At 34.7% G+C, this 25,197-nt stretch overlaps 2 protein-coding genes across 3 annotated transcripts in view; one reads left to right on the top strand and one right to left on the bottom strand.

The window, feature by feature from the left end:
* The window catches only part of LOC128219865 (mediator of RNA polymerase II transcription subunit 12-like protein), a 51,912-nt gene extending 44,638 nt beyond the window's left edge, over window positions 1-7,274 (bottom strand). The window contains exons 1-6 of one of the 2 annotated variants that reach the window (XM_052927995.1): window positions 7,140-7,274; window positions 5,081-5,143; window positions 4,331-4,369; window positions 3,565-3,669; window positions 2,649-2,895; window positions 2,219-2,400 (exon numbers count right to left, since the gene is read on the bottom strand). In XM_052927995.1, the coding sequence (XP_052783955.1) occupies window positions 2,219-2,400; window positions 2,649-2,895; window positions 3,565-3,669; window positions 4,331-4,369; window positions 5,081-5,143; window positions 7,140-7,232 (729 nt within the window). In that variant the 5' untranslated portion in view covers window positions 7,233-7,274. The remainder of the gene's footprint in view (window positions 1-2,218; window positions 2,401-2,648; window positions 2,896-3,564; window positions 3,670-4,330; window positions 4,370-5,080; window positions 5,144-7,139) is intronic. The other variant, XM_052927996.1, reaches the window with a different exon arrangement.
* A 1,472-nt stretch (window positions 7,275-8,746) lies between these two features.
* On the top strand, window positions 8,747-21,303 carry LOC128220362 (zinc finger E-box-binding homeobox 1-like). Its single transcript, XM_052928725.1, has 6 exons — window positions 8,747-8,871; window positions 11,017-11,176; window positions 11,526-11,691; window positions 12,307-12,348; window positions 12,853-13,071; window positions 13,754-21,303. Exons 2-6 carry the CDS (start codon window positions 11,075-11,077, stop codon window positions 15,232-15,234), a joined length of 2,010 nt encoding a protein of 669 aa, XP_052784685.1. The 5' UTR covers window positions 8,747-8,871; window positions 11,017-11,074; the 3' UTR covers window positions 15,235-21,303.
* The last annotated feature ends 3,894 nt before the right edge of the window (window positions 21,304-25,197 follow it).

Below are 25,197 nucleotides of genomic sequence, written 5' to 3'. Positions count from 1 at the left end.
CATGTATCTTCAGTACAACACTTTCATCATACATGTATCTTCAGTACAACACTTGCATCTTATATATCTTCAGTACAACACTTGCATCATACATGAATCTTCAGTACAACACTTGCATCTTATATATCTTCAGTACAACACTTGCATCATACATGTATCTTCAGTACAACACTTGCATCTTATATATCTTCAGTACAACACTTGCATCATACATGAATCTTCAGTACAACACTTGCATCATACATGTATCTTCAGTACAACACTTTCATCATACATGTATCTTCAGTACAACACTTGCATCATACATGTATCTTCAGTACAACACTTGCATCTTACATGAATCTTCAGTACAACACTTGCATCATACATGTATCTTCGGTACAACACTTTCATCATACATGTATCTTCGGTACAACACTTGCATCATACATGTATCTTCAGTACAACACTTGCATCATACATGTATCTTCAGTACAACACTTTCATCATACATGTATCTTCAGTACAACACTTGCATCATACATGTATCTTCAGTACAACACTTGCATCATACATGTATCTTCAGTACAACACTTGCATCATACATGTATCTTCAGTACAACACTTGCATCATACATGTATCTTCAGTACAACACTTGCATCATACATGTATCTTCAGTACAACACTTTCATCATACATGTATCTTCAGTACAACACTTGCATCTTACATGTATCTTCAGTACAACACTTGCATCATACATGTATCTTCAGTACAACACTTGCATCATACATGTATCTTCAGTACAACACTTTCATCATACATGAATCTTCAGTACAACACTTGCATCATACATGTATCTTCAGTACAACACTTTCATCATACATGAATCTTCAGTACAACACTTGCATCATACATGTATCTTCAGTACAACACTTTCATCATACATATATCTTCGGTACAACACTTGCATCATACATGTATCTTCGGTACAACACTTGCATCATACATGTATCTTCGGTACAACACTTGCATCATACATGTATCTTCGGTACAACACTTTCATCATACATGTATCTTCAGTACAACACTTGCATCATACATGTATCTTCAGTACAACACTTGCATCATACATGTATCTTCGGTACAACACTTGCATCATACATGTATCTTCGGTACAACACTTGCATCATACATGTATCTTCGGTACAACACTTGCATCATACATGTATCTTCGGTACAACACTTTCATCATACATGTATCTTCGGTACAACACTTGCATCATACATGTATCTTCGGTACAACACTTGCATCATACATGTATCTTCGGTACAACACTTGCATCATACATGTATCTTCGGTACAACACTTGCATCATACATGTATCTTCGGTACAACACTTGCATCATACATGTATCTTCGGTACAACACTTGCATCATACATGTATCTTCAGTACAACACTTGCATCATACATGTATCTTCAGTACAACACTTGCATCATACATGTATCTTCGGTACAACACTTGCATCATACATGTATCTTCGGTACAACACTTGCATCATACATGTATCTTCGGTACAACACTTGCATCATACATGTATCTTCGGTACAACACTTGCATCATACATGTATCTTCGGTACAACACTTGCATCATACATGTATCTTCGGTACAACACTTGCATCATACATGTATCTTCGGTACAACACTTGCATCATACATGTATCTTCAGTACAACACTTGCATCATACATGTATCTTCAGTACAACACTTTCATCATACATGTATCTTCAGTACAACACTTGCATCATACATGTATCTTCAGTACAACACTTGCATCATACATGTATCTTCAGTACAACACTTGCATCATACATGTATCTTCAGTACAACACTTGCATCATACATGTATCTTCAGTACAACACTTGCATCATACATGTATCTTCAGTACAACACTTGCATCATACATGTATCTTCAGTACAACACTTGCATCATACATGTATCTTCAGTACAACACTTGCATCATACATGTATTGGATTAGCCTATTGTAGTACACCCTACTCAAGGACATAGTCATCAAACAGAAAGGAAGTAAGTTTATAACTGTCAGATAAATAACAGTAATTACATCATGCAATTATCAGCCAGCTTGGGGCCATATGTAATCTGTTCAGCAGACAGTCAAGGTGGATTTGAACAATAAAACAGTCACTTCCAGATGGTTTCAATACTTACATCATACATGTATCTGGCGAGCTTTGAGCAGTATGCCCACTGTTTCAAGGCAAGGTCAAGGTCGACCTGTGAGGGGGCTTGTGTGGCTGTGAGGAAGCTCATCTGGGTCCCCGTGCCGTGGTAGTACTCCTGGATCTTGGTTAGCTGCTCCTTCATGTACTTGGTCAGTCCAATTGTCCACTCTGAAGCAAGATATTGATTTTTTTTTAGTAGGAATGTTTGTATAAATATAACCCATGAATATTCACATCATATCTTATCACGGCTCTTCTAAATTTCTCAGAAAAAAATCCTAAACTTTGTGCTCATATCAACAAAATAACTACCGGGTAAGAATTGACCAGTGTCTGATATTTCAGATTTTCATTTTTGAGACCTGTCTTAGAACTAAGCCAGCATTCGACCTGACTGAAGTATTATCCAAACTCACCTAAAGACTGATCCACTGTCTGTCTTTTCTTTGGTTTATTCTCCTGCATATTGAGATAATATGCAGCCGTCATCTTGATGAACCAAGACGCCTTCACCATGGGCACATTAAACTCACACAGGTTGTAAAATATCTCCTCTTTCTTGTTAAAGGATGGGACTTTCCTGCTGAGTTGACCGAGAGGTTTGCTTCCAGCAGCCAGGTCACGGAACCAGCTTTCCATGTAGTGTTTTTTCTGGGCTGTCACCTTCAGAAAAAATCATACTGGGTAAATGGAATATATGTAATTCAAAATTTGCCAGGTTTGACTTAAGTTTGACCAACAAAACAGACTTTCCAACAGAAAGTGTCTATGAATCTAACTTCCAAAAGACTGGAAGCCATAAGCAGTTAAGCTTCCGATTTTTAAACACAGAATATAGGACATTCTCCTATCTGTACAAATTAACCTGTGGATTCAATCAATCATTTTATATAACTGCGATAAGTATTCTTCAGTATTAATTTCTTATGAGTTCCAGCTATATCAATTAAATATCATCTTCTCCCAAAATGGAAATGAGTTCGCAAAAAAGTAAATAATATTATAAGGACAATAAATATTTGCTCGGCCGGTAACAAGGTGAGTGCTCTACAGACTCAGCTACTGCTACCTTTCACACCTTTTCAACGCGCTGAAATTCTGGGATAGAGAACACAGGAAACAAGTTCTCAATGAAACCATGAGTAACATATATATGATACACAGCCCCACATTGTGAACTAAACTGCTATGCTGCATGCACATCTGGTGGGGATTGAACCCAGGACGCCTAGCTATCCAGTTGGACACTCAAACTGCTTCACTATAACAGCTTGCTCTATGGCAAGAAAACATAAATGCTGCGATATACAGAGAGAATACCCATTAACATACCGGCCAGAAGTTTTCCTTCATAATCTGTGGTTTCTTTTTGCTGCTATCACTCCATGTGTTCAGCTCTATCTTCTTAGTCATCACCGCACTGAAGAATGCTCCAAACTGAAAAATAATCATAAAATTTTGTGTTATTTAAATCATTTCTTTCTCCATGTTTTGTGATTTCTTTCTCCATGTTTTGTGAAATGCAATTTCTTTGATTTTGATTTCTAAATTATTTTTATTTATTTATATTATTTTATTATATTTTTTTTTGGGGGGGGGGGCGTGTCGGGCTTATTAATATGACAATTACTAATACATACTATTATCATAAAAATTACCAACAGTTTACAAATAATATACCATAATCAAGTACAACTTCACTGGAATTTATTTGATATTCATAACTATCAAAATCATGTCAGAGCTGTCTTTCTACATATGGGGAATTTGGCTGAGGCCTTGAGAAAGGGGAATTTAGCATAATTTTTGCTTAAAAAAGGCCAGTTGATAGAAACAAAACAGAAAAACTTTAATGCAAATTGATGTAATATAGATGTATTAAACCACAGTAAACATTGTAGCGTCAATAAAAAAAAGAAATTTTTATTTACATTTGACCGGCAATTGTTTTTTTAAAGGTTACATATTTTGAGATTATGGTGGAGAATTTTAACCAAAATTTGGAAGAAAAAGTATATTCCTTGGCTTGGGGAATGGGGCCTAATATCAGCCCCAAAAAATGACAAAAGACAGCCCCGCATGTTACTTGTATATATACCTTTTCCTGACTAATGCTTGCACTCTTGGCTGACCCATACTGAAAATATTGATAAATAAATAAGCATGGTTGTTTTTGCCAATTATCAATGATACATGTATTAAAGTAGCACAATATAGATTGATGCAATTTTTTTTTTTTTAAATGCATTATTATTTGTAACTGTGTTTGACTATAATAAAAAATAACAAAAAAAAAACATTATTTGTTTACAGATAAAAAATGTAAGTGATATTTTGGAGCTTCTTAAACAAGGGAATGTATGGGCATGCAGCTATTAATTGAAAACCCCATCTATAAAGGCTAATACTTTTTTATCTGTAAACAAATCATATGATTTTTTGTTTTGATTTTAAAGGTCATACGAGTTAATAAATAATGCATTAAAAAAACAAACCTATATTGCGCCACTTTAAGGAAACACTGAGGATAAAAACACACATTCAAAGACATAGAATGATGATAATACTTACATTTTTTACTGAATACAGTGGAAAACCCCAACTGCTTGAGGATTTAAAAAAAAACTCAGAAAATATTTCTTAAAATTAATAAAAACAATCCTAATCTCTAATTCAAAAATGATTCATCAAGTTGAATTCAGAATCCTATACTCATAGCTTAACATGAGGTTATGTCATTTTTAATCTTTGCCTTTGACTTACTGAATACCCATGGTTATGTGAGTCAAGGTCAGAATGATACGCCCATTCAGATTGGAAAATGCATCACTACAAAATACTGACAAACCTCATCATTGAAGTGGGGCATGTTGCTGAATCCCAGCTTGACACTTGTTGATGTAAGTTCATCCTGTAATAAACAAGAACAGGTACCATGTATCAAACATTATAAATGCAGCCCAGTCCTGAAACATATACCTAGGTTCATTTGGGCATTGCAGCCCTGTGGCCAACCGGTACAGTAGAGAAAGAAGGTGACACTACTACAGGACCAATTCAAGAGGGGTCATAGAGAGTAAGGCCTTGGCTTAAAAGTGGATTTGGCTGATCAGCATTAGGTAAATTTTAATTGTAGGTGACATTTTGGTGACTACACATTGGTTTTGACCAACACAAAGAAACAAGCAAACACAGCTGATAAGCTAAGTGTCAAGAGCATACAAATTAAGCTGGGTGTACAGGCTCAATGCATGAACTTTCCATTAAACAGAGACTATTTTAAATTTCAGTAATGTGTGTGGGTTAGAACCAGCCTCCTGGTTAGCTCTGTTGGTTAGAGAGCTGTGCTTATGTTCTGTATGTCGTTGGTTCGAGCCACACAAAGGCACACTTTTCCTCCCAGGTTTACTTTCAAGGTGGTGGTGATAAAAGGCAGGAATGCCTACATCAGCCTAAAAGGTTAATAGGGGAGGAGTGTAGCATGTCTGGGCTAGAACCAGCCACACCTTTAGCTCAGTTGGTAAGAGCACTATGCCAGTTTGGTTGTCATGAGTTCAAGCACAACACCGGACACACTTTTCCTCCCAGGTTTACATCTTGAAGCAAGTGAAGGACTAAAATTTACAGGGGTCGTAGTATGCCTTGTGTTAGGCTCATCATTATTGTAGTTTGAACACTAACTACAATAATGAGCGATCAGGGATATTTTTTTTATTATTTTGACATTTCGTATATATCCTTGTAACACTACAACTCTCTACCATTTAATGTTGTGCATTGATGTTAAATAATAATGACAAAGTTGTTCAATATATACTTGAAAGTGAACTAATTTCTAAACTGGATTTAATTTGTCATTAGACTTAGAGTCGTTATTTTCACATAAATATATTCTGGGTCACGAATACCATTATACATGTGCACAATCTGTCCTTTCTCCAGTGTTACAAACATGCAGGAAAGTCTTGGTTGGCGCTCACTTGAACAACGTAGACTAGATTCCTGACTTGTAATGTTTTACAACATATATACCATCATCATGTTGCTATTATGCTGCCATCTTATATTCAAACACCAATAAGATTTACCAGACTAATGCAACCACTATGTTTCAAACAAATTCAAGTAAAAACTGACTATCACAAATTTTCATTCTATCCTCACTCGGTTGTGTTTTGGAACAGTTTGCCAAATCATATTGTCACTATCCCCACCACTGACACATTCAAGCTGGCTGTGGCAACCATTAAGCATTAGATAAGCGAGCAGCGTTTTTATCCTTTTACCAGTTCACCAATTTCTGATGTGATTTGCCTCATCAGTGTTTAATTTTTTTTCACTAACAAGCCGGCGCGCACTGTTCATGTCAGTAACACTCGGAAGAGGAGTTGACATTAAACAGAGATAGATAGATAGATTTGTCCCAGATTTACAGATACTTGATAAACAATCGACACATGTAAGTGTTTTATGATATCTGAACATGTTTTTTTGGTATGATGACATAAATAAATGTGTGTTTAATAGTAGGCAGTAATATTTTCGTTGAAATGTGAATGTATAACGGAGATAATTGCAAAATTGTGGCCGCGATGATTCTCTGCGCAAGGACTTTTCGTTACTTTTTGCTTGGATGGTGGACGTCACGAGTCTGGCATAGTAAAGAAAAAATTGTACTAGCTTGAACACTAGCATGATTCAAACGTCTGGTCTCACTGGGTGACTAGTGTCTACCCACTTACAGTACAGTACAACTTAGTTAAAATAATGCTATATTATTCCACCTCATAAAAATATTGTCCGAGTCGGCGAGTGTATAGCTTGACCGATATACTACCAGATTGCGTTAATAATTGATTAGCATACACGCAGCTTAATACGCATACATGTGAAGAAAGTTCCCTTACCTCTTTCTGTTTTGGATCTTGTGGATAAACGTCTGGAGGACCGAGTCTAGCCTTTTTTAATGGTTTATTGTCTTGATTGAGATAGGCAGACATCTTTGTTTTCTTTTTTACGGTGAGACGTCAAAACATCAAAACAGTTACCAGACAAATCGGCCCCTTGTTGAAACGGCAACCTTTTCGGCCCCTTACCGAATCGGTCCCAGCCTGTAGATTTGTCGGCTCCTGATTACGGAGACGTTTCGGCCCTTATTTTCTTTTATAAATTAAACATGTTATATAAATACGTATTTGTTTGAACTGTTGAAGAGATATAGATCAATTAAAAAAGAAAGAAAAAATGTCTTTGATCAATGCATCTTTTCTCAAGCATACTGTAGGTGTTATGGGTGTGAACAAGACGTTCATGAAGCAGCATGAATGAATTAGTGTCTTTAATTTCATAATATTTTGACAGGTAATTAAAGATGATTTTTTATAAACATATATTTCAGTCTCAATTCAAGTATATATGTTTTACGGGTTTAACGTATATTAATTTCTGCAAATTAAGTGAGTTACTAATTCATACACAGACAGCGAGCTTACCAATAATTATAACTCCATTTATTACCTTTAATATATATTAGATTTAAAACATAAATGATACATATGAGGTTTCATCAAAGCTGTTGTCATTGACAGTACCAAAATATATCAAATATTTACGACTGGGTCCCTAACGCCATACTGTGGTCATAAAAGATACTTCCGTACGTTTGTCGGCATAATAAAACACCTCTGTCATGTGTCGGCATTATAAAATAAACATGTGTCTGACATGGTATTATAAATCAATTTATACATTACTGTATGTATTTAATGTTGAATTACAAATCTCGTTACAAGTTATATTGATTTTGTTGAACATTTCTACTGTTTTCATTATATGAAAAAATAAGAGGCCTAAATATCTTTGTTGAAAATCAGTAAGGGGCCGAAAGATCTCGAGTCAATATTTTTAGGTGCCGATTTGGCAGGGCTAAAATGTCTGGTAAATCGGTTTGGTAAGGGGCTGATCTGTCTCGCTCCCACCAAAACGACCAATATATTCTGACTTGATTGAACGTAATATCAGATGGGACCAACTTCCTGATACATTAGTAATGTTACATATTTATGTTCACTTTTATTATTTTTAAACTTACAACTCTGGTCAGACCATATTCATTTTTTCAACTTTTTTTTGTATTTTATGGCGAAAAGTTTGAGAGATAGTCGATTGCTATAACTTACTAACACATTGCTATTTTAGCATTAATATCTAAAGAACTTCAACAACAAGAACAGTTATTTCATTGTGAAGGCAAGTGCATGGTATTGTACATAATTATGCTGCACCAAATCTTTGTGGCATAAAAATGGCAAAATGTAGATATAGCAGATATAGAAACAAATCCTTGGGGAACGTTTCTTAATACATTTAAAGTCGATTTCACTTATATTTCTTAATATTATATTTAATGGTCTTAAAGAGCAGTGAATGTGATTGTGCTGAAAGTGGAGTAACCGAGGCTTAGTCATTTAATTGTTATATCGTGTAATGTGTTTCGTTGTCCTTTGATGGCATTGCCAATTCTACGACTAATATTTATTTTAAGGAAAAAAGAGAAAAAAATGAGAATTTTCCACTGAATTTAAATGACACATGTTCGATGCGTTTTCGAGACCAGGAAACAACATGCTCTTATAAAAGGTTATTTTATATATCAAGAAAACTTATATTTTAAGGCTTTTGAACAATAATTGTTTATTTATTGCATTTGAGACAGCCCATAGCCCCAGGCTGTCGCCCAACGTCATCAACAGCAGCTTATCTGTTTACGGGAATGATATCCAATATCATGTTGATTGCCTTTTTTCTTCTGGTCACAGTTGTTTGATCTGATGATTGCAAGTTAGATGTACATAAATTTCTTACTAGAAAATAGTATTCAAGTTGACCATGGAGGAAAAGTGCTCCCAGTATGAGACTCGAACCCACAACCATACTATCAGCAAAATGCTTAAAGGATTTGCGCTAACCAAGCAGCTGGTTCTCACTCTCACACTCTATACTCCTCTCACCACTGTTGCGTTTATTTATTCACCTGTCAATTGTAACCACTGCCGCCCAGGTCAAGGGGTATAGCCGGGAGAATGGATTGTGTTTTTTACCTTGCAGATGGCCCCCGCACTGCCAAGTGGTTTTGTTTTTGGGCGAAAATAGTGGGTTATGGGCCTTACCTGCTACCGCGGGGTGCGGGGGAATTTTGCAGGGATTTTACCAGCAGTTTGTCACAGCAGGGATTTTACCTGGGAATGGCTGGACCGAAAGTCAGAGTCCTCGCTATTCCCCAGACCTAGTGGGGGGGGGGGGCGTTGGTTACAATTAACTGGTGCATTACTTTTGACACAATTTAAGTAAACTGGGATAATAAGTGTGTCCAGTGTAGAGCTTAAAACTTTGACTAGCATGGCGCTTTGTCCAACTGAATTGACTGGGCAGCTGGTTCTTACTCACACACGCTACAGTATTTGATCTCATATCCATAGGAATATTATGTTTCTTTTACAGTGGGTCACTGCGAAATAAATGCCCTTTCACATTCATTTGGTTGCCATGTGGCCTGCTCACATATTATACTGGGAGTCATTCTCTTTTGCAGATAAATGATTATTTGGAAAGGAATTTCACAATGTTTACGCTTCCAAGGTGAAGTTTATACTCTTACCTTTTGATGTTATCTATAGGTAAGTAGTAACTGCTATAGTAGCCAATTTACATAGTTAGCAGTTGAAACCTGCCATATTCCCCCCTTAGCATCACAGTCCCTCTTTAGCAGCATCCTGCCAATTTTTAAAACCGGGCTTAAGCCCTAATAAAAGGCCTTGTGGTTAAGGCGTCCGCCTACGTAGCGGGAGGTCTTGGGTTCGATACCAGGCCGCGTCATACCAAAAGACGTTAAAAGCTGGTACAAGTAGTTCCCTTGCCTGGCGCTCGGCATTTAAAGGGTAGTGCTTGGAAAAGTGGTGTACTCAGTACTGGTTCAACCCAGGAGAGTTGTATCCTGTGTATAGGTGCTTTACACCGAGCACGTTAAAGAACCAAGATGTCTCTTCGCAAAGAGCTAGGGTATCGCACCCGGATTTCTTGTATCTCACTCTGTTTCTTCAAGTCTTCCAATGTCTTGATTTGACTGCGAATTGCTGTCACTTCTATCTCATGTCACTTATGGCATTTAAATACAATTTAAGTCGTGATGGCGTCACAACAAGGTCAAGCCATAATGCAGCCAATGGGCGCGGGCAGATCTTGATAAACTCAAATAAGAAAACAAACTAATAATAAAAATGTTATGAACAAGCTTTTTTGGCCATGGAAGATTGCTAAATCAGTCATTTAGCCTGTTTTGCTAGTTCCAGTACTGGTTATAGTTGAACATATTAATAATACAATGATAACTACAGGGACCAGCCCAGTAGTCCAAAATTTATTTAAAAAAAAACCTGTTAAGAGGCACATGACAAGTGCCAAAACCATAATGAACTACTGACACAAATGCATGAGCAAAACATACACAACAAACAGACCACACACACACATCAAAATAAACGTACCAATAAATGATGGGATTACAACCTTGCAACAGTCAGTAAAACACGCATTCACCGGAGCACGAGTCTACTGGGGGCTTTAGCTAGTTTGTATGTCCATAACCTCACACTTGTCCCAACAATGTAATAACAAATTTGAAAATAGTTTAACTTATTTTAAGCCTTCAACCGAAGCAAGGAACTTGATTTGAAATTATAGGTAAGTGAACATAAGCCTAAACATTTATGTTTGAACATGTTTTAGGTTTCCAATGATTTAGAGCACATTCATTGTATGACTGTGTGGGCCACATCTTGCCATCATGCGGCTGAGGAGGGAAGATCCGGGCGGCAGCTCTCCAGAAGACAGTACGGAGTATAAGACTGCAGTAAAGTCTGTGATATGGTGTGAAATTAAGTCCTTGGTAAGTTGCATTTTCTTAATACATGTTTGCCTTGAATGGTCACATAATAAGTATCTCTGACAGCCCATCTGTGTGTCCTTCCGCACACACCAATGGATATATTGGGTACCTATAAAGACTAAAATGCCAGAAATATAAGACCATTAATTTCCTTAATTTTGGTATCCAATCAAAGTGAGCCAGGTGAAATGACCAAAACTTACAAATATTTATAAGAGTGTAGAAAGAAGAAAGAATAATTTAAAGGAAATAATTTTTTAAATAAAAAAAGGATAACCATCATTGATTTTAAATATTGTCATCAAAAGAAATCATATTGTGTAATTCCTGTTTAATTTTATTTGTATAGCTGCAGAAACTTGCTGCTGTGACAGGGGAAGAGTCGATTGTGATCAGTACAAACCTAACTGAGGGTACATACTCACACCTAGGCTCGTTCCTAGGACAGGAATACCTTGATGATCGGGAAGATCACATCCTCAGTCTGTGCACAAGCTTTTCGCAGTTCTGTTCAGGTTTGTTCCATGTTTTTATTTGCATACCAGTAACTGTGGGAGTACAAATGTTACTATAATTCCCGGGTTTGATGCTTGTAGCTAGTTCTTACTCCTAATGCTGAGTCTGTTTGTACATGTATTTTATTGCTTTAATAGTTATAAATGTCAATGTTTTCGAGTACCCTAGTGCTTGATTGCTTGCACAAGGATCTTATCATGGTTAAGTACCGTACCATTTCAATTGACTTGAGATCTAATTTTTAGCTTTTTGATTGAAGAAAATAAAGCTGAGGCATTGTGATAGCCTTGGTGTTGGCCCTGACGAACAAAATCATTTACATTACTCAAAATCTGTTAAGATGATCAAAGGGAATTTTGTACACATATTGCAGAGGATAATGCACACATGTTGAGCAAGGCCCAGTACTCTGGTGAAACTAATAGTCGAGTCATGCCCATTTTTGAGTGAAAAATAACAATGTTTGATCTGTGGTGCTCTTGTTTGTGCTTGGTTCTTCCTGGTATGTCCTTGCATGTCAGTATATCAGTCTCAAGAACAATTAGACATTGAGTCAAGTTTCTTGGCTTTTTATTAAATGATAAATCAATAATATTGTGCTTGTTTTATTGTAGGACTTCAGAACCATGCTGTGGTTCTTCAGGAGCCAGAAACAGGTAGGTTTTTGTCATTTTTGCGGTGCTCTTGGCTTGTGCAAAAAAATACTTTGGCCATAACTTAAGAAATGTTTTTGTTCACCAAGCATATCAAATGAGTTTCACAAAGAGTATGAGTTAGTCACCAAGCGTATCAAATGAGTTTCAATTTGTTACTCTGGTTTCCTCTACAGCATAAGACCACGCTCTTGCAAAATATCTTGCCAACCATAGCAATCAATATGTAGTGCTTGTTTAACAACTGTAGTACAAAAAATATAAATTGAACTTAAGGTGTTTATGATATTCAAATGGAACTTCATGTTTTCAAAAACTATTTTGCCATCTGAAAAAATTATAGTGGCATTTGCATTTATATGCTTTGCATTGTTCCTCTTTTGTTTATTCATAATGTTGGTCCACCTAAAACAAAATTGGATAAATAACATACCTAGTAGTTATAATTTTATTTGTATGTCTTGATGATTTTATATTGACTAAAAAATTGTTCTTATCATATTACAGTTTTTAAAGAAAATGAGAGAGAGGGGCCATCCCCAGGTCCCCAAATGAACCCCAGAAAGCGGCCCCTGACCCCTGATACTGGTACCCACACCCACCATCATAAGAGGAAGTCGACACACCCTCATTCGTTACATGGGAAATCTGACCAGACTGCTCACTTTGATAAATGTTTTATGAACCAGTCTAGAAGTGCTGATATTGATTCTGTAAACCAGTCTGGTAAATACCCCATTGATTATTTTAAGTTTTTTCTTTCATGTATGAAAAATGAAAATATTATCCAAACTCATCATTATTTGGTGGATAAGATTTAGAAATACAAAATTTCAGCAGCCAATAACATTAAACTGGTTTATTCTTTGGTTGGTCAAAGTTTAGCAACTAGTACTATTATCAAATCATTTGAGCGTGCAAACTAGCTAGACAACTTGTACAATTGGCTGCTGAAGGACTATTGCTCTTATTTGCCTCTTTCTGTCATTTAAAACACTGAACATTACTGCATTTCTTCCATACAATAACCTTTAAAGATCGGTCCTTTATTACTGAAGTTTGAATGTTTTCAATATGATTGCTCGTATTATGTTTCAACAGTTAATTCCTGAGTAGAATTGTGTGTGTTAAAAAACTTTGCAGTAAATCTTGAAATCATTTTAAAAATACTGTGAAATCATTATGTTCGTGGGCTTGAAATTAAGTGGTTTTTGGAAAAAAGGACAATTTTGTGAGTACTTAATTTCGTGTATTTTCATTTTTTTAAAAAAAATCAACACTGGGATCCTAAATCGTCTGCAAAACCATGCGCTATTAATGTCTTACAAATATTAATGATTTCACAATACCATAATTTGATTGAGCTCTTCAATTAAAGAAAATACATACTTGATAATCTCCATTTCAGATGGAACTGTTAACCAGTTCGGCAAATACGATACAGATGCTGTTGGAAAATCTTCGAAACAAAAGTTCTCAGTTGGGCAGATCTTCAAGAGTATTTCTAGTCAGATTGAAAAACAGATTAACAAGGGCTCAACATCGTCTGTCTGGATTAAAACTGAGCCAGTGGATGAGTTCACTATTATGAGTGAAAATGGAGACTTGTCGGACAGTATTTCAGGTCGGAACTCTGAGAGCTTATCGCCAAGTGAGCAAACATCGCCTCAACAAAGTATAATCAATCGGCCAATGTCCCTTATTCCGCTGGGTAATATAAGAAAGAAGACAAGCCCACTGAGTAAGCATATTAAAGAAGAAACTTATGAGAAGGAAGAGGTTCAGCCATTGCCGAAAACAAATGAAGAAAACTTACCTACAAAATCCAGCATCTTGAGGTCGCTGTACGAGCAGCCTTTGTATCAGTTTGGTGCTTACATGACTGGAAATGATTCCGCGAAAAATGAGGAGCAGCAAGTTTTGAATTTGCCACAGAATCTTGAAGAAAATTTTGAAACATTTCCTCAAAGCTCAGAAAACCCTGTCCTCTCAGGTTTTTACGATTCCGACAACTATCCCAGGTACAAGCAGAGGAAAAATCCAGTTAAGAAATCCAAGACGAAAGACAAAGCCACATCACTGCTGGGTCTCGAAGAATCTCCATCTACTCCGACAAACTCTACAAAAGATAACCTTCACATGAGGACATTTGAATCTGGGGGACGTCTGGTGTATGCTTGTGATGTTTGCAAGAGGGAACTATCTCATTTGACAAGTTACAGACGCCATATGAAGCTGCATACGATGGAGCGGCCCCATAAATGCCCAGTCTGCTTAAAAGGCTTTATTCGAAAGTACCACTGCATTGATCACCTTAATAAGCATCACAAAGGTGTAGAGTTTTGCCCCGAATCTCTCTTGCTCACGGGGGCTAGTCGAGAGCTTTATGGAGGTCCAGTAAACACAGACCAGTCAGCATTATCTGATAGCCACAGCATTTCACCTGGAGAGTTCAATTACACTCTCGACCAATCATTGGAGGCCTCCTCAGATCCTGACCAATCTGTGAATGCGGATATCAGCATTGACCAATCAGCTTCGAGTATTCTGTCCGAGTTGGCAAGATCAGCAGCCAAAGAGAACATCCAGGTTAAAGAAGCTTCAAATCTGCCAGAGGTAATCAAAACTAAAGGTATGGACATACAGAATGAATCGGCTGAAATGTTAAAATCTGCATACAATGATATAGAAAGTAAGTCAATAGAAAATGAAGCAGAAATTCAGCTCAACAATGATTCTGCCACCCTCAAGGCAGGAAATGGTTCCATGGCTAGGAAATATGAAGTTGCAGAAGGAATAAAGGCTATTGTTGCTCACCTCAAGAAAAAGAAGCAGTTAAAAGACACAGAGCAAGAATCAGCAGACCACCTTGGTCATAGTGTGGAATAATCACGGATACAAGTGTACAAAAGTCAATTTGAAGACATCTTAAGATGATTGGTATAAGGAAGGGGAACAGTTTTAATGTACACTTGAATTGTCTTCTTATGGGATTTCCGTTATTTAGATTGGCTCAATTTCAGCCATTGTTTCATATTTAAGCGTAGATTTAAATGAGCAGATATGTGTACTGACAATCTTCAGATATATTGTACAAACTTGTCATTTTGTTGTTTTCTGGACTTACATTGTTGGTATGTCAGATATTTTTGTAAACATTGCTAAATTTCTTTTTCAATGTGTGCAAGATTACACTTAGATTGAAGAATTTATTTGTTATACTACATTTTTTTTCTAGTCAGAAATTACTCATTGTTATGTGGGTTCATATTTATAATTGTTCTTTCTTTTTTGCGAGTCATTTCTGTGTGCAATGTGGAAATATTGGTCAACTTTTTAGATAACTTCTAGTCTATTTTTGCGTGCAAATTTACAGTTGTTTTTCTTTATTTTTTATTGTTATTTAATAAATTGTATTTAGCATTTATCAAATACAGGTGCTTTTAATTAAAACTTATCTCGCTCAGTATAACAACTAACTTTCATACATACATGTATTTTTAAAAAAAATCAAAAGGTTAGAAAAAAAATCAAAAGATTAGAATTATTACTTGTAGTTATATTGTTATGGTTATCTCATTAAATATTTAATTATGAATTATAATTAATGTGTTAATTTACTATTATAAATATAATTATTTTCCAGATGTGGTTCATTTTTGTCTTTCTCTTAGTTTGAAAGCATCCTGCAATATTTCTTGCAGTATTTCAGCACAAGGCCTTGCACTTTAAGAAAAAACAAAAGCACTTATTATGTTGCTTATTGCTTAGGTAAATAAAATCTACTCCTGTGGCTGCTGTATTCAATAAGCATCTTAGTGAATATTTTCAACTTACAATCATTGAAATTAGACTTTTGGATGAACAAGCCCGAATTCCTATACTATAGCTTGGCATCAAATTTTTAAACAAGCCATGCTATATAAAATTCAAAATTTGAACAAGCCCGGAAGTCATTTTACCAGTGCAGGGCTTGCGGGCTTGTGTTAATTTGGACCACTGAACTTAGTGAGAATTTCATAATTTTTGACATCAATTATTGTAAATACCCGCTACTTTTCATCAGATTTAGTCAAAAAATTCATATTTTTGCTGTACAAACATTGTTCGGTTTCTAAAAATTCATATTAGAAAAAGGCGAAGTTGAAAGTTGTTACTAAGATGCTTGCTGAATACGGCCCCTGTTCATTAAAATTACTATTAGATTATTTTTTGTCAATTTCCTTTTACATTTTCAAGCTCAATTTGTTTGTCTATCTTGCCAACATGTATTCTTCATGGTAATTATTCGCTGTATCCTGGCGATGGTGGGTGTTATATAAACTAGCAGGCATTAACTTTGTCAGGAAACTTATTATATAATTTTTTAGGAATATGTGCTACTTTTCTTGCAATTTACAAGTCAGAAATATTCTTTTTGTTGAAAGTATTCCTGTATGGATATGGTCTTTTTCCCATTCTAATTTGATTTTCACATTTTGGCGCACACATTTTTTTCTTTAGTTTTGTTTTAAAATAGAATTTACTCTGTAAAAATCTTAGATAATGTAATGTCATGTTTCGCCAATTTTTAAATCTTTTATAATTTCATGAAACAAATGTGATCTCACTGTTGAAATAATGTTAAAACATGTTTTTTAATGTGGCGCTAGATTTATTTAATGTTAAACCATTGAGGATAGAAATTGAATTGTTGCTGTTGTCTGCCTTTTGGCTGTAGTTATGAAATAGTGTTTTTCGAAAACATAGATAGTCAATCGTGTTATTCTAGTCATAAATGATAATATACTCAAATGCATTAAAAGTAGAAATACTTCTACAGTATTACTCAAATCAGTGAAAACTAGTCTGTTAAGTTATATTCTTGTCAAATCTGATATACTCAAACATAGTTAATTGTTTTATGTAAAAACTTGCCAATCAATCTGTGTTGTTTTACAGGTATATGGTAATTTGTTGAGATTAAATAGAGAACTTGTTGTAGTTAATTGTATTGTCATAGTTTTTGTTTTCTGGTCAGCACTAAAAGTATTATAAATCTAGTCAATATAATACATATATTTTTTTTTTCAAGAAAACATTTTTTTGTGTGTGTTTTTTTTAATGGAAATTGAAAACATTGTGATTGGAAATGATTGAGTTTACATATTTTATGGAATATTATCTCGCTGTGTTCTATTGTGGTATATATCCATTTGCTGTAGGATTATGCATACATGTATTGCTTCCATTAGATACATTTCTTCCTGTGTTTTATCTACAAAAGTAATAGCTTAGCTTGTTAACAAAATTATTAAGAAATGATATATGCGATATCTAATGCAGGGATCGAATGATCACTTTTTTTAAATCACTATTTTTGAGTAGTTATAACATCTATTTTAAAACTATTAAGAGCTTTACCGTGCAGTTGAGGCAAAGTTTATTTAATTTGCAAGTAACACTTTAAATTCAATTTGTTGCATTCGCTTAATATTCAATTATTGAAATTCTTGATCCTGCTATATTTTGTTTAGCGATCAGTGATAGTGTGGCCGAAGCGTTAAATAAGTAAAACCTGAATATAGACATGGTTATTTTAATTCCTTATTTCATATGCATTGATTCTACATACAGCATTTGGATTTCAAGTAATCTTGCCGACAATTTGGTGCTGAAATATAGAAGACTACCTCATGTAAACAGTCTTGCCAATGTCAGTAGAGGGAAGTATAAAAAAACAGTGGGTCAGGAGCTTTCTGATATTTCACACATAGATTTGGGAGATGTTATTGTAGCATTTTAGTGGTGGAAATTCAATCCAAAGCCCAGTGCTGTGAAAATGCTTTCTGGGCCTGCTCAAATTCTCAATTACATATAGCAGGGCTTTTTATTTATTTTTGCTAAATTCCAGTTAAGTAGTCCATTTTTGTAATAAGGTTATTAAAAAGAAATTGTGTAAGGAGGATAAGCAGATGTGTGGTGGCTACCAGCCCCGTATACAAATGGGAATTATATGTTCTTTTACCTAAGACATTGACAAATAAACATTTTGACTATTTTTGACTATTTGAACTAATGGTTACTCCTAATGGGCTACTTTTGGGACTGCTAAACTGGATGGTTCCCAGCCAAGTTGATGCTAAACATAAGTGTAAGAACTTGATTTGTTGATCATGAAGTCATATTTCATTGACAAGCATTTATGTATGTTAACATGTGTTATTAGTGCTCATTTTATGTACAGTAATTTGTACCCACTTTAAGTGGAAGTCTTAATGTGCAAGATAATTCTTGCAATGCATTTATAATCTGTATTTACAAATAATCTGAAGTTTTCATCAGTATATCTTTTTCTGAATATTATAAAAACTTTCATCATCTTTATTATTTTCTTTTGATGGAAACACAATTCTATTTTTACCACCTAAATAAGAATCGATGTAGAATAAACCAGCTTATCAAAAAAGCTTACTAAATTGTGTTTGAAAAATATACCATTGAAGTTTACTCTTCAAAATTTTCAAACAAACATTTTGTAAATGTATTGTTTTATGTCTTAAATTCTGCTTTTATTTGACATGTATGATATAGTGACTGTATTGCTTGTATGAATGGTGTAATCCACTGTGTTTGAGATTGTGTATGATAACCTGGTTTGTTTTATGAAGCAAAAAGTCAAAGCATTGTGAAAGCCATGGTGTCATTAATGCAGTGCAGAAACTTAAAATAGTCCATAAATAAAAAAATGTTCAAGATATTCAAATGGAACTTGGTATACATGTTCAAGAGAATTTTCCGTCACATTTTTTAACATCTATTAGGATAGAGCTCTTATTGACTTATTTGACTTTTGATGAAATTTTATCATTAAAGGAAGTATTTTGTTTGAATTTCACAAACTTTTTTCCTGAAAAACCCTATAAAATGTTAATTATGTCCCCGTGATTAAAACAGAAGGTTATATTTCAAATAACTACTTTAATATCAGTTCTCCTGAGTGTTTTTATTTCTATCTTTTCGACAGCCACCTGCCAGAGTGATACACCTTTTTGATAGTCATCTGCAAAAGTTATGCCCCTTTTTGACAGTCACCCTCCAGAGTTATTACCCTTTTGATAGTCACCTGGCAGAGTTAAGCCCCTTTTTGATAGTCATTTGCCATAGATATAACCCTTTTTAAAAGTCAAATGTCAGAGTAATGTCCCATTTTGGTAGTCACCTGTCAGAGTTATGCCCCTTGGATGGTCATCTTCCAGACTTATGCCCCTTTTTTAATAGTAACTTGCCAGAGTGTCACCCCTTGATGATAGTCAACTATCAGAGTTATGCCCCTTTAGTATAATCACCTGCCACAGTTACACCCCTTTAGTACACACCTGCCAGAGTAACACCCCTTTAGAATTGTCAGAGCCCCTGAGAAGAAGAGCCCCTGTAATAAAGTCACCTGCCAGAGTTACACCCCTTTTGGATGGTTGACTGCCAGATGACTGTTGATATTCGATTGCAGTGCTTTTGTTCCATAAGTGCTTCTGTGTAGGAATTAAAAAGAATATTTATAACATTACTTTTTCATGTTTTATCTTGATATTGTTATACATTTTGTTTCTTTGTTTTTCTTATATAGTCTATTTTCTTGTGTGTAATGACAGGGTACAATTGTTTGACATGAATTGTAAATAGTGGGAATATGTTATTTTACTATAAGTTTATATTCTGTATATATGAATATAATTATCTACAGCATTAATGCACGTTGTTATACAATATTATTATATATTCAAACTTTAAATCAAAATTTGATTGCAACACCTGATGTTCTTCATCACTACTGTTTGCTGTTTTACATGGCAATATTTAATCTTTATTAATCATATTGAAATCAAAATTTTACTACAAAAACACTGTTATTTTTTATTTCATGCTTTTCGGTGGTTAATTGGAAAATAACGAAGGATTTAATCTTGATATACTTACCGTTTAAAGCAGTGAGTTAATTAAAATATAATTTCACTGTTTCTCTCAATTAAGCCCCTTTTACTGTTAAAAATCAAAGTAGTTCTGGGAGGAAACTCAATAAGGTCATTTCATGTACCAGTCATTTGGCTAAAATCTAATTTGATTTTCCAATTAGACCTTTGTTATTATTTTTCCAATTAAACCTTTATTATTATTTTTGATGTACGAGCATCAAAGAAAAAATGTTTCAGCGCAAGATTGCAAAGATTGTTCCTCTTGAACACCAAAAGTAAATATGTATATTACAATGGCTTTTGGTGCTCACTTGGTGATTTGTTTTGGTACCTGATGCTGAGGCAAGCAATATTATTATCTTCTGTAAATTCTTTTGATAAATGAGACTTTTGTTGGTTGACATTTCAGCCTTTCAGTTAATTGCCAGCCTTGTTAGAGATGGCGTTTTTATTTTTCAACATACTAGAAAACACAGTATTAAAATACACTATGTTATTCAGAAAATCTGATTCCTGTAGACCATTGTGTGTTTGACATATTGTGGAATTAATATTAAAACACACTATGCTGGATTGTCTGGTGTCAGTCGACTAATGTGTTTTAAACATAATGTAGAATTAATATTCAAACACACTATGTTATTCAGATAATCTGGTTTCAGTCCACTAATGTGTGTTTAACATTTATAATGCAGATTTAGCATTTTGCTTGTTTTGCTTCTTATTTGTTCTCAGTTTTAAAATTAGGAGAAATTAAAAACAATATATTTTGCATCTTGCAATTGACATATTTTAGCCAGTGTTGAAAGCATTTGGATATAACAGAAACTTTTGGTGGTTCTACAGTATGTTAAACACATAATAAGTTCAGGTTTGTTTTCCAATCAAAGCTGAAATGGTGATGTTGTTACTAACTGGGCTCAGAAATCAGCAGATATCGTAATGTGTTCATGTGAAATGTCTGTTAACTATATTGCTTGTCAATTGAAAATAAACTATTTGTATATCAAGTGTTAAGTCATTCATTTTGATTTTATTATCTGTTTATTTAATCTCCCTTAAATAAATTAATATTATTAATGATATTAAGGCACGGCCATATGAACCATACGGTTTATTTAAGGATTGATCGCATTTTTCTTGCGTTTATGCTGAATGAACCCAGTTGGGCACGCGAGCAAATTCCATGAAGTGCGCTAATCTGTTCTGTACATGTGATTAAGACACTAATAATTCCTATATAATAAACAGTACTAATATAATTATCGACGGTGTTTCCATGGGTGTACCTAGCCTTATATTCATGTGGGTTCATTATTGTGCTAGGGTGGGTCCGGGAGCATGCCCCTTATGAAAACTAGAAGAACCATGGTGCATTCTGAGCGTTCTGAGGTGCTTTATTTAGTATTGGGAAATGAACAGTTTGAATATCATGTAGTCAAATACGCATACTGCAACTTTGGCTGATTCTTTTGTCAGAATTATGTGAATTCAGCAGCGTACTCAAGTATAGGCAGCTACGCGCCTGGGCCTTCATGTGGGAATCGAACACTGCACCCACTTGCCACTCAGCTGTGGTCACCGATGTGCCTGTTGTGATCCGTTTTGTCTGCTGCATTTCTTTTGTCGCCATTATTTTGGTTAGGTATCATTCTGGCATCAACATTTAGCCACAGAGACCATGTTATCCAGCGCCGTCCGCACCTTCAGACTTGCATATCCACTCCCTAACTTTTGCATTTGTTATCCAATGTTCACCAAAACATGCTGGCTACAATGTTTTTTGGCATAATCATTGTCTTGACAGTTCGATAAACAGCTTGATCGCACTGTTAACTCCACGGTCACTTGAAGGGAGTGAAATCTTGATTTGGTGTCATACGGCCAGTAAATTACCTGTACATTTAATATGACACCAAAGCAGGTGTGTTCATTTCCTCTTAGGGACTGTGGTCGTATCCAATCTTTACCTAACTTGGCTAAAATGTTAGTTGGTATGATATCTCGAGTTTGATCAATAGTCAGATCACGTAATTTACTATGGAGTAATGACCCTTAATTTGCTAAGATTTTACCTACTCCATGTTATGGAAAGCCATAAGTACCGAATGTATTGTAAATCCCGCAGTTAGCAATACCGCTGTTTGCTAAGTGCGGAGTTGCATTCCATCGGGACTTATGGTTTTCCTATTGCATGCTGTCCACTCTTTAACATGAGCATTTCGTATCCAATATTTAACAACACGTTGAGTATAATATCTCGACTGTGTTCGATTAAAAGACAGAATGTTAAATTAGCTCTGGAGTTGTGCCAAATTTTGGCTAAATATACTTACACTTGCTAAATACACTTACTAACTTGAGCATTAGTTGTCCGATCTGTACTACAATGAGTAACTATGTTTGAAGGCATGCCATCTTAAACAAGTTTGATCAACAGTCTTATCACAATACCCAATGGAGTAAAGGCCCTTATATTATCAAAAGTCGACTACTAGTAAATTCGCAATTACTGTCCTCTCATACTTAAACATCGTCTTTCCAGTCCTCGGTAAAATAGGTTACAATGATTATGGGTATAACATCTCATTTGTATTCACTAAACAAGCACATCGCATAATATAGTATAATATGTGAATGTTTTTTATTAATCTTCAATATTATTAAGTAAGGGTTACTTTTAGAGGAATTATGATATTTCATAATTCATCATTTCACCTGATGAATAATCCTGCATGTGTTATCATTAGGGACTTTACGGTATTTAGGTGGTCATTGATAATTGTTTACTGTTAACTGTTATTTCATGATGTCGGTCACCTGACCAGTCATGTAATTAAGATAGAATTGTTGGTTCCCAAACTGGTTTTCATGTTTTTCTCATTAATATTCATTCCATTTTTAGCAACCAATGAGTATTTGTTTTCCTGAGTTTTTAACCAATGAATGTCTTGTTTCAAGCTTTTGGTGAGCCTTAGCCAAATAATGTTTCTCAGGAACATTTCTGATTTTGGTTTCTGGCGTGATGGTTCTAATTAATTTAATAAAATTTCATTGGAAGGGAAAACATCAAATAAAGGTATTTGCTTCTTTTATGTTTTTATTCTACTTGTATTGCAATTGAGATTCAAATAGTTATTTGAGATTTATTATTGCTGGAATTTAGCATGGTTTTTTAACAAATAACTTAATATTTATTAACATGCATGTTTCAGCTTTACCATATAAAACATGTAAGAGGATGAGCGTGAAATCGGTCTACCTCCATATCAGTAACTGAAGTATATACGATTATAGTCTACTAGAGATTATACTCTAGGTGTTTGTGTGTGTGTTTTATGTATATCAAGAATTGTAAATTTCTTTGTATTGTGTTCCATATAATTAATTATATTAACGGTTTTAATAACCTACATGAATTAATGGAACTCGCTGTATTTGTGTATTTTGTCTTGTGTTCTATTGCTTGTATTTGTGTACATTGTTTTATTCACAATTTAATTATAGTTATGTCCTATGTTTGTTTCAGGGCTTATTAAAAATAGCTCAGTTCAGTATTTGGAAACATATTATAAAATAAACATATTGGAGACAACTGAAAATAAAGAACTCAAAATATTAATCACGCTTTGTCTTTTTGGATCTAAATATGGGATTCAATATAAAGATACAACATTATCTATTCCAGAGTTATGGCCCATGCGATTATCAAAACATGACGAAATTCACTAAGTTACCCTTACAATAAGGACCATGATTCGATTATTCCCATTGACTAAGTAATGTTTGGTTCGCCGTATGGAGCAAGCCAATGACATGAAAACTATATTTCACATGTTTAACTGTTCAATTTCCATACTTGTTTTGTTTTTTGCGAAGAACAGATGAAATCATTGATAAAAGAAAAAGAAGAAGAAAGTTTAAGGAAATATATCACACAATATATATTTGAAATAGGCAAACATGACCCGCGATCAGATTCATCGAATACAATGGCTTACGTATACAAATACAAATACCGAACAAGTAAACTATAAACAAGTATAATTGTATCAAATAAATAGCAACTGTACCTATATAGTTTGCTATACATATCTTAAATAAATAAATAAATGATATAAAGTGTTATTTTACTTTTTTTCCGCGTGTGTTATATACACACGTATAATCTTTTTGACATTTATTGGCGCCGCCGACAGGCGACATATCCGATTATAGTTTACTCACTCTCAAAGCTTCACTCTCACAGATTGAACGTTTTGACATTTTTTTTTATTTTTTTTGGTCTTGAAACGAGCCAATGTTTTGGAAAATGCATGGAAACCAGTAGACTGCTGACAACAATTAGATCGAAGAGTTTTATATTTAGGTTCAAAAATAGATGTTTTTTGCATTTTTCATGAACCGTTTGTAACGCTTTAAACCATAAAACATTTTCGAACGGAAATATGAAAATCTGCGATTTGATCTTTTGTCAGCAATCTTTTATCATTGGTTTGCAGATATTAACGCAAAAATTTGATCCTTCCAAACAAATAAAAAAAGTTGTAAAAACGGTATATCTGTGAGAGTGCAGCTTTAAAGAACATTGGTCGGAATGTGTGTTTCTATGTAATCAATTTCAAGTTCGATTATTGGTCATGTCGCGTCAAACAAGTGGAAACTAGGACAGTAGTAATACGGTTTAATGTTCATACAAATTCAGGTTTATTAAGTATTAAGCGATTGAAAGCATTTGATGGCAAAACATATTCACACCATGCAGACCACATTTACTACGCAATCTTCGAATATCTCCGAAATTTGCGTTTCTATAAAATTAAGGAAATGTACTGGTGGGCATACCGAGGTAAAAAGTAGGACACATGGTGACATGTAAACTTAAAACTGGTCAACAATT

Source organism: Mya arenaria, chromosome 15 (genome assembly GCF_026914265.1).
Source record: "Mya arenaria isolate MELC-2E11 chromosome 15, ASM2691426v1".
Taxonomy (NCBI): Eukaryota; Metazoa; Mollusca; class Bivalvia; order Myida; family Myidae; genus Mya; species Mya arenaria.
Note: the sequence above shows the minus strand (reverse complement) of the source record. Positions and strands in the feature narration are given on the sequence as shown.

Excerpts from the sequence above, each read along its gene's own strand:
- LOC128220362 (XM_052928725.1), top strand. The coding sequence starts at position 11,075 with ATGCGGCTGAGGAGGGAAGATCCGGGCGGCAGCTCTCCAGAAGACAGT. Across the intron at positions 11,692-12,306 it reads CTTTTCGCAGTTCTGTTCAG|GACTTCAGAACCATGCTGTG; the intron begins GTTTGTTCCATG and ends GTTTTATTGTAG. Across the intron at positions 13,072-13,753 it reads TGATTCTGTAAACCAGTCTG|ATGGAACTGTTAACCAGTTC; the intron begins GTAAATACCCCA and ends TCTCCATTTCAG.